Source organism: Scyliorhinus torazame, chromosome 11 (assembly GCF_047496885.1).
Source record: "Scyliorhinus torazame isolate Kashiwa2021f chromosome 11, sScyTor2.1, whole genome shotgun sequence".
Classification (NCBI taxonomy): Eukaryota; Metazoa; Chordata; class Chondrichthyes; order Carcharhiniformes; family Scyliorhinidae; genus Scyliorhinus; species Scyliorhinus torazame.
Genome location: NC_092717.1, coordinates 51,105,593 through 51,120,183, shown reverse-complemented (window position 1 = coordinate 51,120,183; position 14,591 = coordinate 51,105,593). Strand labels below are relative to the sequence as shown.

The following is a 14,591-nucleotide window of genomic DNA, read 5'->3' as shown; positions in this document are numbered from 1 at the left end:
GGTGTACAACACAAAGGTAGCACGGTAGCATAGCGGTTAGCGCAATTGCTTCACAGCTCCAGGGTCCCAGGTTCGATTCCCGTCTGGGTCACTGTCTGTGCGGAGACTGCACGTTCTCCCCGTGTGTGCGTGGGTTTCCTCCGGGTGCTCCGGTTTCCTCCCACAGTCCAAAGATGTGCAGGTTAGGTGGATTGGCCATGCTAAATTGCCCATCGTGTCCAAAATTGCCCTTAGTGTTTGTTGAGTGGGGTTACTGGGTTATGGGGATAGGGTGGTGTGGGCTTGGGTAGGGTGCTCTTTCCAAGAGCCGGTGCAGACTCGATGGGCCGAATGGCCTCCTTCTGCGCTGTAAATTCTATGAAATGTTCCAGGCCGACAATATCGGAACTCCGGGTCTGGGAGCAGCATTTAAAGGGCTGACTAACGGGTCCCAGCAGGGCACACCTCCCGCCTGCTACTACGCGAACTCGTACTTGCCGAGCCCCACGTGGAGATCGCTTAGTGATGCCCTGTGGTCCTCGTGAGGGTTATCACACCATCCTTAATTTCTTTAGTTAGCCACAGATGCTTCATTCTTCCAACAGTGTCTTTCCTTCTCAATGGATATATCTTTGTTGAGCGTTATGTCTGTTACTGCTTCTCTAACATCTTAACTTTTAACCTCTTTTCCCAGTCTACAGGAGCCAACTCTCTTCACATAGAATGAGGGCCACAGGTGACTTGTGATTCTAGACAGACACACTTCAACAGTCATGCCTCTCAGCTTTTGTGCCACATCAGTGCACATGTCAACCTTACAGATAAAAGGTGACTCAGGAAGGTATGTACTGTGAAGAGAAAGAGCTGCAAGGTAAAAATGGACAGCACAAGACTCCGACAAAAGAAAAAAAAAATGTATGTACAAAATGCAAAACAATTTTATTTGCGTTGATACCAATTAAAACTTAAATTAAATTCCATTTGGCTCATTTCTTGGAATCAAAGCAAATATAGAAGTGGAAACAATATTATTTGTTCAAACAAACAGGTGGAGACTGCTCAAATAATGCAATCTATATTAGTACACAGCTATTAAGGCAGCATGTAGCACAGTGTTTAGCACAGTTGCTTCACAACTCCAGGGTTCCAGGTTCGATTCCCGGCTTGGGTCACTGTCTGTGCGGGGTCTGCACATTCTCCCCGTGTCTGCGTGGGTTTCTGTTTCCTCTGGGTGCTCCGGTTTCCTCCCACAGTCCAAAGATGTGCAGGTTATGTGGATTGGCTATGCTAAATTGCCCTTCGTGCCCAAAAAAGGTTAGGTGTGGTTACGGGGATAGGGGCGAGATGTGGGGATAGGGTGGAGGTGTGAGCTTAGGTAGGGTCCTCTTTCCAAGGGCTGGTGCAGACTCAATGGGCCGAATAGCCTCCTTCTACACTGTAAATTCTCTGATTCTATGATCATTTTGAAAGATGAACTGCAAGCAGAAATGCACAATGGTACATTTTTTAGGATACACAACATGTCAGGTTGTAATACTCTCATTTAATTTTTTTTTTAAAAAAGGGATGTTTTAGGGGGACAGGACTGTGGAATGAATTATCACTTCCTTCTTTTCCAACTGGGACACATAACGGTCATTTCTGCGAAGCTAGACTTGCTGCAGGGAGCCTCGCTAGGTGGGAAGTCTACAACACTGTATTGGGATGTTGGCTGCACCCCACTGCTCAAAGCTACAAAGTTTTATGACAGCAGTGGAGCCACTCTGATGGGCGCACAGTAGCATAGTGGTTAGCACCGTTGCTTCACAGCGCCAGGGACCTGGGTTCAATTCCCGGCTTGGGTCACTCTGCGGAGTCTGCACATTCTACCCTGGTCTGCGTGGGTTTCCTCCGGGTGCTCCGGTTTCCTCCCACAGTCCCAAAAGACATGCTGTGAGGTGAATTGGACACTCTGAATTCTCCCTCGGTGTACCCGAACAGGCGCCGGAATGTGGCGACTAGGGGATTTTCACAATAACTTCATTACAGTGTTAATGCAAGCCTACTTGGGACACTAATAAAGATTATTATTATGATGGTTGTAAATGTCGGGTGAGTTTGACTGGTCTTGGATATAGTTTCTTGTGGCAGAACAAAATAACTCCAACAGACAATCTTATTCTGCAAGTCTTTGATAGTCGCTGGGTGGAGAATGGGAAAAGCTCCCTGGCCATAGAATCTTTGCAACACAGAAGGAGGCTATTTACCCCATTGAGTCCCGCTGACTCTCCAGAACAATCCAATTAGTCCCACTGCTCTGCGCTTTCCCATTCGTCCTGCAAGTTCATATCCCTCAAGTGCCCATCCAATTTTCTTTTGAAATCATTCATTGTCTATGCTTTCACCTGTCTCGTAGGCTGCAATTTCCACTCACTGTGTTAAAGAGTTCTTCCTCAAATTCTCCTTGAATTTCTTGCCCAAACTCTTAAACCTGTGGCCCCTAGTTCTTGTACCAGCAGCGAATGGAAACATGTTTCTTTGTCGATCTTATCCAAACCTATTATAATCTTGTAACACCTCCATCAAGTCTTCCCTCAATCTCCTTGCTCCAAGGAGAGCCAATCTCAGCTACTCAAATTTGACCCTCTGGCTAAAATCCCTCATCCTTGGAACCAACCTGGTAAAACTCCTCTGCACCCTCTGAAGAACACTCACATCCTTCCTGAAGTGTGGTGGCCAGAACACACCAGAGCTTTATCAAGGATCAGCATAACTTCCCTACTTTTATACTCTGTTTAGAGCCCGATATTTCATATGCTTAGCAAACAACTCTTTCAACCTGTCCTGCCCTAATGCTTTCAAACATCCATGCACATGAACCCCCTGTCCCTATATCCTTAACTGATTTAACAAACCATTCAGTTTCACTGTACCAGCCTTGTGTACTTAGACATGAATGGTTTAATCTTTGAGGCAAGCATATGTTACTGGCAGGATCAATCCCTATATCCCTGCACACTTGTTAGAACTGTGCCATGAAGTATCTATTGCCTCACCCTATAAGCATTCCCTCTAAGAGGGAACTTCAGGTGACAGCACACAGGGAGATGTCATGCACTAGGTAGCTCCTGCCAGGTTACGTGTCTTTTGGCTATTTTTGCCTGGATCCCAGGGTGTTTTGGTGGATAATCCATCTGAAGGTAGAAGAAGCCTATTTCTGAAAAATGCCCCAAAAAGCTGGAGGTAAGAAGCCTGCAGGCCGAAATTCGGCGGCGGCTCGGTGGCTTCGCATGGCTCCTCAATAGAGAAGATGGTGGTGGCGATGGCTCCGGCGGTTGTAGCCACTCCAATGCGGCAGACATCTTAACTGGGGTACTGGCAACTGAGTTCGATAAACATGTCGAGAGGCAGTGGAGAGTGATGTGTAAAACCCTTCGAAAGTCGACTGAGGCGGCGCTGGGTCCCGTCCATTGGGTGAAGGAGCATGCCATGTGTTGAAGGGTGTGGAGACGGCTCTGTCGAGGCACAATGAGCAAATTGCCTTGCTGGAGGCCAGGATCTCGTTGGTGGCGGAGAAAAATAAGAGTCTGAGGGTGAAGGTGGATGACCTTGAGAGTCGGTCGAGGAGACAAAACCTTCTGGAATTGAAGCCAACAGTTTCCTAATAAGTGCCATATCGTCCCAATGTGGGACATATACATTGACCAATGCCACCAATGTGCCTGCTAAGGACTCAATAACCATCACGCACCTGCCATACGGGTCTGCCACGACTTTGTCAGCTGAGAAAAGAACCTGTTGCTAATCACAATTGGTCGGGTAGGGGCGTGTATTTTTCCTACCCTGGGTATGGGCTACTTTGCTAGTCATAAACTTAAAGTAGCGAATGGGAGCGAGGTTGGGCCTGTTTCTTTTGGTTCAATGAGCCTAGCACTTTTGTTTTGTTGGTGTTGGTTAGGAGGAGGTGTTGTTCTTTTGTATGTAGCCAATATGTGTATTTGGGTGAGGTGTGGTTCAGGCGAGGGGAAGGGAAGGGGGGGGGGAGAAAGGGTTAGTTCTTGGACGGTGACTATGAGTTTTACTTTGTTACACTTTGCGGGTGGGTTTGGTGGCCATCTTGAGCGGGCCTTGGGCCTACACTCTCTGAGCAGGGGCTTGATGGAAATGGCTGACACCAGGTTGAGAGAGGGTGGGAAGCCCCGTTTCATTTGGTCATCTGGAATGTAAGGGGGTTGGGTGGCCCAGTAAAAAGGTCAAGAGTATTTGCTCACCGAAAGAATCTGAGGGCTGATGGGGTGTTTTTACAGGAGATGCATCTGCTGGTGAGGGATCAGACCAGACTGCAGGAAGGGTGGATGATCCAGGTGTTTTCTTCGAGCTTCAACGACAGGGCCCAGGGGGCGGCAATTGTGATTAGCAAACAGGTTCTTTTCTCAGATGACAAAGTCGTGGCAGACTCGTATGGCAATATGTGATGGTTATTTAGTCCTTAGCAGGCAGATTGATGGCATTGGTCAATGTACAGGTCCCAAATTGGGACGATATTGCACTTATTAGGAAACTTGGCTTCAATTCCAGATTTGGATACATGCCAATTGGAATTTTGGGGGTTATTTAAATTGCATGCTTGATCCAAATTGGATTGTTCTAGGTCTAAGTCGTTGACTCCTGGGTGGAGAAGGCGCTGTTAGCATTTATGAAGCAGATGGAGGGGGGGGCGGGGGGGACGACGACAGACAGATCCGTGGCGGTTTATGCACATGGCCGGGGGGGGGGGGGGGGGGGGGGGGGGGGGAGAGAGACAAGGAATTCTCATTCTTCTCTGCAGTCCACAAGGTTTATTCCAGGATTGACTTCTTTCTGGTGGTTCGGCCTCTTCTCCCTTGGGTGAGAAAGGCAGAATACTAGGCCATTGTCATTTCGGACTATGCTCCGCATTTGGTGGACTTGCTTTTGGAGTCGGGTCCCGCTCAGCGCCCACCGTAGAGATTGGATGTAGGGTTACCGGCGGATAGGAGGTTTTGTGGACGTATGTCGAAGGCTTTGAGGTGTATGTTGGATTCAATAAGAACGAGTCTGTCTCTCCCACCAAGCTCTGGTAAACCTTGACCGTACCCTGACCAGCAGGAAGAAGCTGCAGATGCAGTTCGATCTGTTGTCCACTGGCAAGGCGGTGAGCCAGCTGTGGCGTTCGAGGGTTTTCCTTTTATGAATATGGGGAGAAGACCAGCCGTCTTTTAGCCCATCAGTTGAGGTGGTATGTGGCTTTCCGGGAGAATATTCAGGTTAGGGATTCAGGAAGCAGCCTACTTTCCACCCCAGATAACGTCAACGCTGCGTTTGAGGCTTTCTACAAGGATTTCTATAGGTTGGAGCCCCCAGTGGGGAGGGTTGGACATGTTGACATTTTTGGATGGATTGGAGATGAGAGAGACGGTTGAGTGTGTATGAGAGAGAGGGGTGTGAGAGAGGGGTAAATGTGTGTGAGAGAGCAATGAGTGTGCATGAGAGAGAGGGGTGTGTGTGAGAGAGAAAGGGATGAGTGCCTGTGAGAGAGGGGTGTGTGTGTGAGAGAAAGGGATAAGTGCCTGTAGAGAGGGGTGAATATATGTGAGAGGGAGGGTGTGTGTGTATGAGAAAGTGTGTGTTTGTGAGAGAGAGGGGTGAGTGTGTGTATGAGAGAGAGTGGGAAGAGTGGCGCCCGATATTAGAATCAGCTTTCCAGTATCATTCCTCCCATTAAAGTGACAAAGGGTAAGACTTATATATTTTTAATCAGAGAATGTATTTGTTACCAGGTTAATATATACATAGATATAGCTAGAAAAGACTTGCTTACATTTGATTTATGTGTTCTTACCTATTTCATGGCAAAAAAAGGGCCATCAACATAATGAAAATCCTTGGGGTTCCCTAATGCTCTTGGGAGGTCACTAGAGGTTCCATAGCTCAAAATGTTTTGAAAACCCTGATATAGGGCATCAGTCCCAACACAAACATGCCAAATTCTCAGGCCTGCCACCAAGGGGCAGAAGATTCCAGTCTATGTTTTCATCTGGCGGAGGCACGATAACTTCAAGGAGAAAAATGACCAAATAGAAAGATAAATGGGAAAAGTGTGGATCTCAGGAAGGGATGTGGCAATGCGAAGAAAAATATTGTTCCAAGGAGGGGGCAAGTGGACCTGCGGATGGGATGAATGGCACCGTGAAGGGGAATTGACCACGTGAAGAAGGATGTGATAGCTGGAGGAGGACTATATTCACATTGTTTGTTTGTGCAGCATTAACTATGATTTGTAAATTGGTAGGTGAGGATTTAACAATGTGAGACCCTTAATTTTTATATGGCTTCATCATTCGAATGTAATAGATATGGCTAGTGACATTTCAAAACAGGAGTCTTGATTTTCTATTATTTGTTGGGTTCTTGTCAGTCAATATCAATATTATAGAGTATAGACTTCCATGAATCTTATTTGGTAGGCAGTTAGAGACAAAGCAATCATTTTAAGAAAAAATAAATTGAAACAAAGAGTATTGGGTTGGGTTCCCTGCCGACAGGGATCTTTTTGACTATTTTTAGCATAATGGGTAAGATGGAGGAGCTCATGAGGCTGAAATGGACCCAAAGCATTCAGATTAAATCAAAAACCACAAGAGTGCTGGTTCAACAAAGTATGGAAGATGTAAAACTCTGAACTCTACAACATCTGTCACGCCATATGCCTGCCAAATAAAAGTCTGAATGACAAAATTGAACAGATAAACTTTTTAGATCTTTATCACTGAACAGCTAGAAGGAAACTGAGTGGGCTCGGAGGGTAACATGGAGCATCACTTTTAGTGCTGCTGTGAAAACTTTAAACACTTAAACCAAACGATGGTTTGTTTTAATATATTTTCATTTTTCTCTGTATATTTGTTCAAGATCTTTGTTCACTCTGGTATAATGCAACAACAGAACGGCCGATTGTGTACAACAGACTAACTAACAAGGTGTCATGATCATGGATATTGGCAGCGGACCCATTTTCAATTCAACTTCCCAATACAGTTTGCTTAATAATGTTCCAAAAATGAAATTCTCAATGCACTTTATAAACAAAAATATTCAAACTTACAGACGTCGCCTGCAGAAATGGACACGAATGTTAGTCCCCAACATTTCATACCTATTTTTAATAATGATGGTGATGGTGAGCCTCATCAATAAATTATGTAAAAACCTTTGGAGAAGAAGCACACCTTTAAACCCAATGGACCCAATATTAACTCACTCCAAACACACTCACTTAAACAAAGTTAAATTTGGGTCAATTGACGCAAGTCTGATCCTTTTTCCATAGAATCCCTACAGTGCAGAAGGAGTCCAATTGGCCAATCAAGTCTGCATCAACCCTCTGTAGGGCACCCTATCCACCGCCCTATGACTGTAACCCTACCTAACCAACACATATTTGGACATTAAGGGGCAATTTTAGCATGGCCAATCCATCTAACCTGCACATCTTTGGACCGTGGGAGGAAACCCCAGCACCTGGAGGAAACACACGCAGACAGGGGAGGAAGTGCAAACTACACACAGTCACCCAAGGCCAGAATAGAACCTGGGTCCCTGGCGCTGTGAGGCTACAGTGCTAACCACCATGCTATCTATCACAGATCAACCTTGTCTGTTCACCTTATTATATCCCTCAAACTCTATTCAGTACAGCAATATACCCAATTATCACCCAATCCCATTAACTAGGTTAGCTTCAATGATCTTTCCGGAAACTTCTTCCAAAGCTTGTCAAGCAAGTACTTTCCTTGTTATGGCTAACTTACTGATTTAATTTAAGTTCACTGGTATTCACTGGCGGAATGGTGGCAGAATGGTTCGCACTGCAGTCTTGCAACGCCAGGGACCAGGGTTCAACTTCTGGTACATCCTCCACGTGTCTGCGTGGGTTTCCTCTGGGTGCTCCGGTTTCCTCCCACAGTCCAAAGATGTGCAGGTTAGGTGGATTGGCCATGATCAATGTGCAGGGTTACGGGGATAGGGCGGGGGAGTGGGCCTAGTTAGAGTGCCCTTTCGGAGGGGTGGTGCAGACTCAATGGGCTGAAAGGCCTTCTGCACTGTAGGGATTCTCTGTTCAATATTCCAACCCTTTTCCACAATGAAAAATTATGCCAGTCCACATAATAATTTAAAATACTTAAGTAGCCAGCTCAAGTTTCTTAATCTTTCTTCATATCTGGACTCATCATTTTTGCTTGCTGAAGTGTCCTCTCACACACCAAATATCCTTCCTATGTTTAGGTAATTAGAACTGCACACTGCCCCTGATATTTCCCTCAACAGCATACAAAACTATTGCAAAATTTAATGGTGAAATCCCAAAGTCAGAATGACAACACATTAAGCATGACAACGAGAACCTAGATTGCTGTGACCAATGCTATTGGAGAGCAGCTTAGTAGTTAAATAATGGAGGAAATACATCAGGGACTGCAATGGGTGCATTGCATCATTTAATTAAATAAAATCCAAGGCTGGAAAATAGCAGTTTAGGGTAGCAGGTGTGGGAAGGGAAAACAAGGTTAACGTTTCACGTTGATAAGCTTTCAGCGACCAGAAATATTGGGCAGGATTCTCTGTTAGCTGACACAAAATCGGGAAATGTGATTGGGCGGAGAACAGCTTCCGACGGCAAAATCGTGGCAGGCGCCGATTTGACGCCAAATCACAATTCTCTGTCACCTCGAAATTGCAATTCACTCACACATACAGTAGACAGCGTTTGAAAATTATTAGTGGGCCCGACCCAGTACTCTCCAGGGCCTCCACGATTCTCTGCCTCCGATGGGCCGGGTTCCCGATGGCGTGGTTCCTTTGTGCTTTTAAAAATCGTTAAACCGTGTGGCGGCTGCCAAGGGAGAGAGGAGGTACAGAAGGTGTCCAACATCGCCATAGTTTGCTGACAGTTGTGCCGCAGGCCGAGGTCCCAGGGCGGGGGGGGTGGAGGGTAGCCAAGTGGTGGGCCGTGGGGTCAGGGTGGATAGGCACGGAGCACCATTGCTGCAGCCGGCAAGGCAGCCATGCAACTGCGCACACCTTTAAAAGCTCACTTTGAACCTGATACCACAGGTCTAATAGCTGACCCCCCTGGGGCACATCCCTGGGTGCCCTCTGGCCTCAGTCGACCCATCAGCTGTAGGGGTGTGCTCCAGCACAACCAGTGCCATATTTTTGGCTGGGATGAGTGTGTGTGGGGAGTGTAATGTGTATGTGCAGCTTGTCAGCCTCCCTAGTGTCGATCACGGGCCCGGCGAATCCCACACCGTTTTTCATTGGAATCGATTGTGGTCCATGCAGCACCGGTGCTTGCCTCTCAACCGTAGCGGAATTGGTCCAGGTGCAGCGCCAGTTTTTCTGTCATAAAAGTCCACGGATTCTCCGTTGGCATCAACACTTAGGGCTGGATTCTCCACTTGCTGATGTCGATTTTGTAATCGCCGATCAGGCGGAGAATCCCTTTTTATTTTTACTTTTTTTGTAAATTTAGAGTACCTAATTCATTTTTTCCAATTATGAGGCAATTTAGCGTGGACAATCTACCAAACCTGCACATTTTTGGATTGTGGGGGTGAAACCCACGCAAACCGGCTGGAGGATCGGTGCTGGGGGCCTCGCTGATTTTTCCCATGTAAAACACCACAGATCCTCCGGACATTGCCCCAAAATCGGAGAATCCAGCCCTTAGTCTCAGAAATGGAGAATCCCGCCGATGAACTCTGTTTCTCTCTCTGCAGAGGCTGCTGTGTATTTGCACCATTTTCTGTCTTTATTTCTGATTTGCAGCAGCCGCAGTTTTTGCTTTAATGTTTAACCATTTTTGCTCCGTGTCAATTATCCTTAAGTAAAGTCGACTTTATTTTATTTCCACAAATTGTCACAAAATCCAACATGATAAACTTGTGCTTTGCCAAGATCGGCGAGGTCCAGTCAACAAGTCTAAAAGCACATTTGGCTATTCCACTCACAGCATAGGTTACTGTACCTTTCCAAATCTACTTGCTCCAAGCATGTGGCATTTTGCTTGCAAACAGTTTTTGGTTTCAGGTCTTTTGGTTGACATTTTTGACTTGGTCGACACAACCGTTAACAAACTAAGAACTGGACAATTCCTGATCAACAGCGATCTAGCATACATCAGGGTTTTTTTCATAGATCAAGTACGCTAGGCATTGTGATTTGTTTCTCTCTAAATAATCTGATAAACAGATGAAACCCACATCAAAGTAAGGCAATTTTCCATCCAGCTGATGTTACTTTCAGTTCCATTTTCTCGTTTGTATGCAAGATAAAGCAATGAACTGACCTGAGGTTCAGAGAACGCTTGTTGAATGCTGTTTATTGGGCCATATGGTACACCACTACCTTCAAACAGTTCCAACCAGTTTTGCGTTGTCTTGTCTCGAAATCTAAGCAAAGAAGAATTCTGCGGTTTAGACTTGATGTGCTGATTTTGAAAATGTACAGCAGTATATCACTTAATTTGCAGTAGCCAGCAATAAAATAAAGATACACATTTCTTTGCAAAACTAAACTCTGCCCTGAGGCTGCGAGATGATATTCTCCAGATCAGATGTTTCCTTCATTTGAATGGAACCAACATTTTACATTGCAAGCAAAAATATATTGCCCGCAGAAACCTTTTTTTTTTTTAATGAAGCTGCTTAACTTTATCTTTCAAACTGTTATTCCAAAGATAAATATTCCCATTTGAAGTGAAACACAACAGATTTTCTAAGCTGCAGAAAAGAATCTCAAATTCATATTTGTTTTAAGATAAATTCTGGAGCTGTATTGAGGCCTTTGAAACTGGATGCTGTGCAAATGATAAGAACATTACTTTGATATTATAAAGTACTTTCCAAAAGAGGGTTGAAGAGTTATAAATATCAGGGCAGTGTAGGAAACAGGCATTTTGTGGTGCAGTGGACCATCCATTATCTTGACAGAGTGTTGATAACTGGAGGACACAGATTTAAGGTAATTAGCAAAGAAAGGGGGAATTAAGGGTGATATTTTTACACCGAGTTGTTATAATCTGTGATGCACTGCATGAAAGGGGGATCAGATTCAACAGTAATTTTCGAGAGCAATTTCGATATATACTCAAAAAGAAATCCATTTGACGAAAATGCAAGGGAGTGGAACTAATTGAGTCGCTCTTTCAAAGACCTGGGACAGGCGTAATGAGCTGAAAAGCCTCCTTCTGTGCTCTATATTTCTGTGATCCCCAGTCCAATCATCTGACAGAATTTTTTAAGAACAAAGCGTTGCATAAGATGCCATCTTACTGCACAGGCCATTTGTCTTGACCTCTACCTCTCCGACATAATTCAACTTCACAGTCCATAAAAGACAACATTCAATCTTTCCTCTGCATTCAGTCTTATGCCTAATGCTCACGGAGGATACAACTTTGTTAGTGCTCGTTTAGCTGCCAATTTCCACTTCTACCAGGCCGCCCAATTGTTACAGATAATAGAGGTGTTCCACTTTTGGGTTTCTTTATGACTTTTGTCTCCAGATATTACTGCCTTCAGGGATCTGATAGGAAACACTTTTCAGTTCACATCAGCTACTGAGTTAATCACTTGCTCACATAATTTTCCTCATTTTCAGAAGGTGGCAGAAGTGCACGATGATAAACTTTGACATAGGTTTATGAACTGCCAAAAGAAAACCGTGGGTGACACTGTGGCACAGTGGTTAGCACTGCTGCCTCACAGGTCCAGCTGCCTGGGTTCAATTCCCATCTCGGGTGACTGTGTGGAGTTTACACTTTCTCCGCGTGGGTTTCCTCCGTGTGCTCCGGTTTCCTTTCACAATCCAAAGATGTGCAGGTTAGGTGGATTGGCCATACTAAATTGCCATTAGTGTCCAAAAAGGTTAGGTGGGGTTACCGGGATAGGGTGGAGGCATGGGCTGAAGTATGGTGTTCTTCCCAAGAGCCGGTGCAGAACCGATGGGACAAATGGTCATCATCTGCACTGTAGATTCTATGATTCTATTAACCAAAAGCAGAATAAGCAAATAATAAGAGTAACACAATCTATTATTTTATGTTAGTTATTAGGCTTTGCTTGCTCCTAAGGATAGTAAGGCAGCACGGTAGCACAAGTGGATAACACTGTGGCTTCACAGATTAGGAGGGGTTATTGGGTTGCGGGGATAGGGTGGAAGTGAGGACTTAAGTGGGTCGGTGCAGACTTGATGGGCCGAATGGCCTCCTTCTGCACTGTATGTTCTATGTACCAGATCTGAGAGGTTCTAGTGATCAGGATAAGACTGAACAAGTTAGAGATTTTTTCTCTACAAAAGAGAAAGCTCAGAGATGATGATAGAGGTCTTTATAATATTGCAGGGTTCAATAGTGTAGATATAGAGAAGATGTGTCTAATTATACGGGATACAAAAACTAGGGTCCATAAACATAAAAGTCACCAATTAATCAAGTTCTTCTTCTTCGTTAATGAGTGTGATTGTCCATCTAAGAAATTCCATGTTACTGGCTATGGGTTTTGTGCATTCCTGCATGGCTGATGAGCCGGATCCTAGAACTGTACACTTAGCAAGTGTTTCCAGGAGGTGGGATCGATCCTTGGACTCTAGATCACCGGCATTCCTTTCTCAGGCTTCTTTTCCAGGCCTTCATTTGCCATCGAGTGTTCTCTCAGAATTGTGTCCCTTCAATCTGGAGTTCCTCCAAGTAGGTCTCTTCTGAGCAAGAGTCTCCCAGGCATTGACACCGATGTTGAATTTCTTGAGGTAAGCCTTCAGAGCGTCTTTGAAGTGGCTTCCTCTTGCACCTCAGCAAACACATGGGCGCGATTTAAGGAGCGAATTGCACTTAGGCCCCACACCCTGAGGACCCGGCCGCTCATCAGGCCAGGGACGGACCCAGAGGGGTAAGCCAGTAACGGCCCATGGTGTATAGGCGTCGCTGGTCTTTTAAACAGATGACTGACACCGTGTGCCGCAGCAGGCTCCGCCTGAACAAGTCCACGGTGCGGCACCTCTGCCATGTCCTTGCGGACTAGGCACCATGTGGAAGAGGAGGATATCCGCTCCTCGTGGCCATCAAGGTAACCACAGGCCTGAACCTCCATGCCTCAGGATCATTCCATGGCTTGAGCCGGGACTTGTGTGGCATCTCACAAGCTACAGCTCACAAGTGGTCTTCTCGGTGGCATGGCTGCCAGCTGAGTGGGGTTGGCTGGGCAGGGATGGTTAAAGTGCTGCCCTCCCTTGTTAGTGGGGGGGGGGGGGCTGACGAGCACGGTCTCGGCGAATCAACCAGCGGGACATCAAGTCTGTGGAGGCCTCGTTCAGTGAACCAATTAACGTTTTATAGTGGTAACGGCCTCACTAGACCGAGCGTCGGGAAGCTCGTGGAAAATTCCATCTCGCTTCAAAACCAAACGTAGAAACCTATTGGTTAAATCGCGCCCATGATCTTTGATAGAGGGTAGATCCAATTCCAGTGGTAAGGGAACCTCGATGACTGGGATCTCCCTACTGCTGTGGCTTTCATCCTCCATCGCAGCCGTTGATACCATACAAGTATCGACCGCTGATCCACCGTTGAGGACTTGTTTTGGATTGCGCTTTGTCTGGTTCCTCCCCTTCGACCTTACCATCATGGATGACCCTGCCAGGGGCTTAAGACTTTCGAGGGCATGTCTCTCAGGATCAACGAAACGTTTAAGCCCCGCCACTACACCAATGCGGCAATCCAAGGAAAGCACAGAGGAGGCACATCTTTATCCAAAGTGAGGTAAGAAAATAGAATAATGCACAAAGGAATGTTTGAAGCAAATGTCATACATTTAAGAAACATCAAGGGATGTCCGTGAGGGAGAAAAGAATAGAAGGGTATGCTGATACGGTTAAATGAAGAGAGATGGGAGGTGACTAATGTGGAGCAAAAACCATTTTGGACCAAATGGCCGGTTTCTGTCTTGTAGACTCGTGTAATTAAATTATGCAAAGTAGTTAACAAAAAAAAAAAATAGTCCGCGACTACAGTGCAGTTTTCCTATGTAGTAGTTATTTCCTTGCTCTGTCACTATATGGAAGCTCGTTAGCCTTACTATAGTCAAGAATTTTGTTGCCACAACTTAGAATAAAAATCACCCTGACCCACTGAATTTAAATAACGGCTGTTAAAATGAAAAATAAGCTGGTGGTAAAAAAAACAATTTCAATAAAATTAAACAAGATGTTTACATTTGAGCTGAATTGCTTGTTTCTTCCCTAAATGTCAGCGAGACAACAGACTGGTGAAAAAGCATTTAAAAAATGTACTGGAAAATACTTCTGGAAAATTCTTTAACATCTTGTGCACCATGACGGAATTAAAGGAGCTCATTATCAAGCTAACTTTTAGACAAAATGTTATTTTTGTTACAGGATGGCCAATGTATTATTTTGCTTTATAATGTGAAAGCTTCTTGACATTCGCTAACGTTCATTAACATGCCACCATAACCAAAGGAGACAAAATATAAAACCAAACACACTAAAGAAATAAGGGCTGAATTTTGCCTCGAGTGTCGAGAATCTGACATCCGGGT

The 14,591-nt window shown here is 45.2% G+C and overlaps 1 protein-coding gene across 9 annotated transcripts in view; it reads right to left on the bottom strand.

Moving 5' to 3' along the window:
* The window catches only part of sugct (succinyl-CoA:glutarate-CoA transferase), an 842,325-nt gene that overhangs the window by 450,999 nt on the left and 376,735 nt on the right, over positions 1-14,591 (bottom strand). For all 9 annotated transcript variants that reach the window (XM_072467239.1, XM_072467242.1, XM_072467243.1 and 6 more), the window contains one exon: positions 10,325-10,427. In XM_072467239.1, coding sequence (XP_072323340.1) covers positions 10,325-10,427 — 103 coding nt within the window. The remainder of the gene's footprint in view (positions 1-10,324; positions 10,428-14,591) is intronic.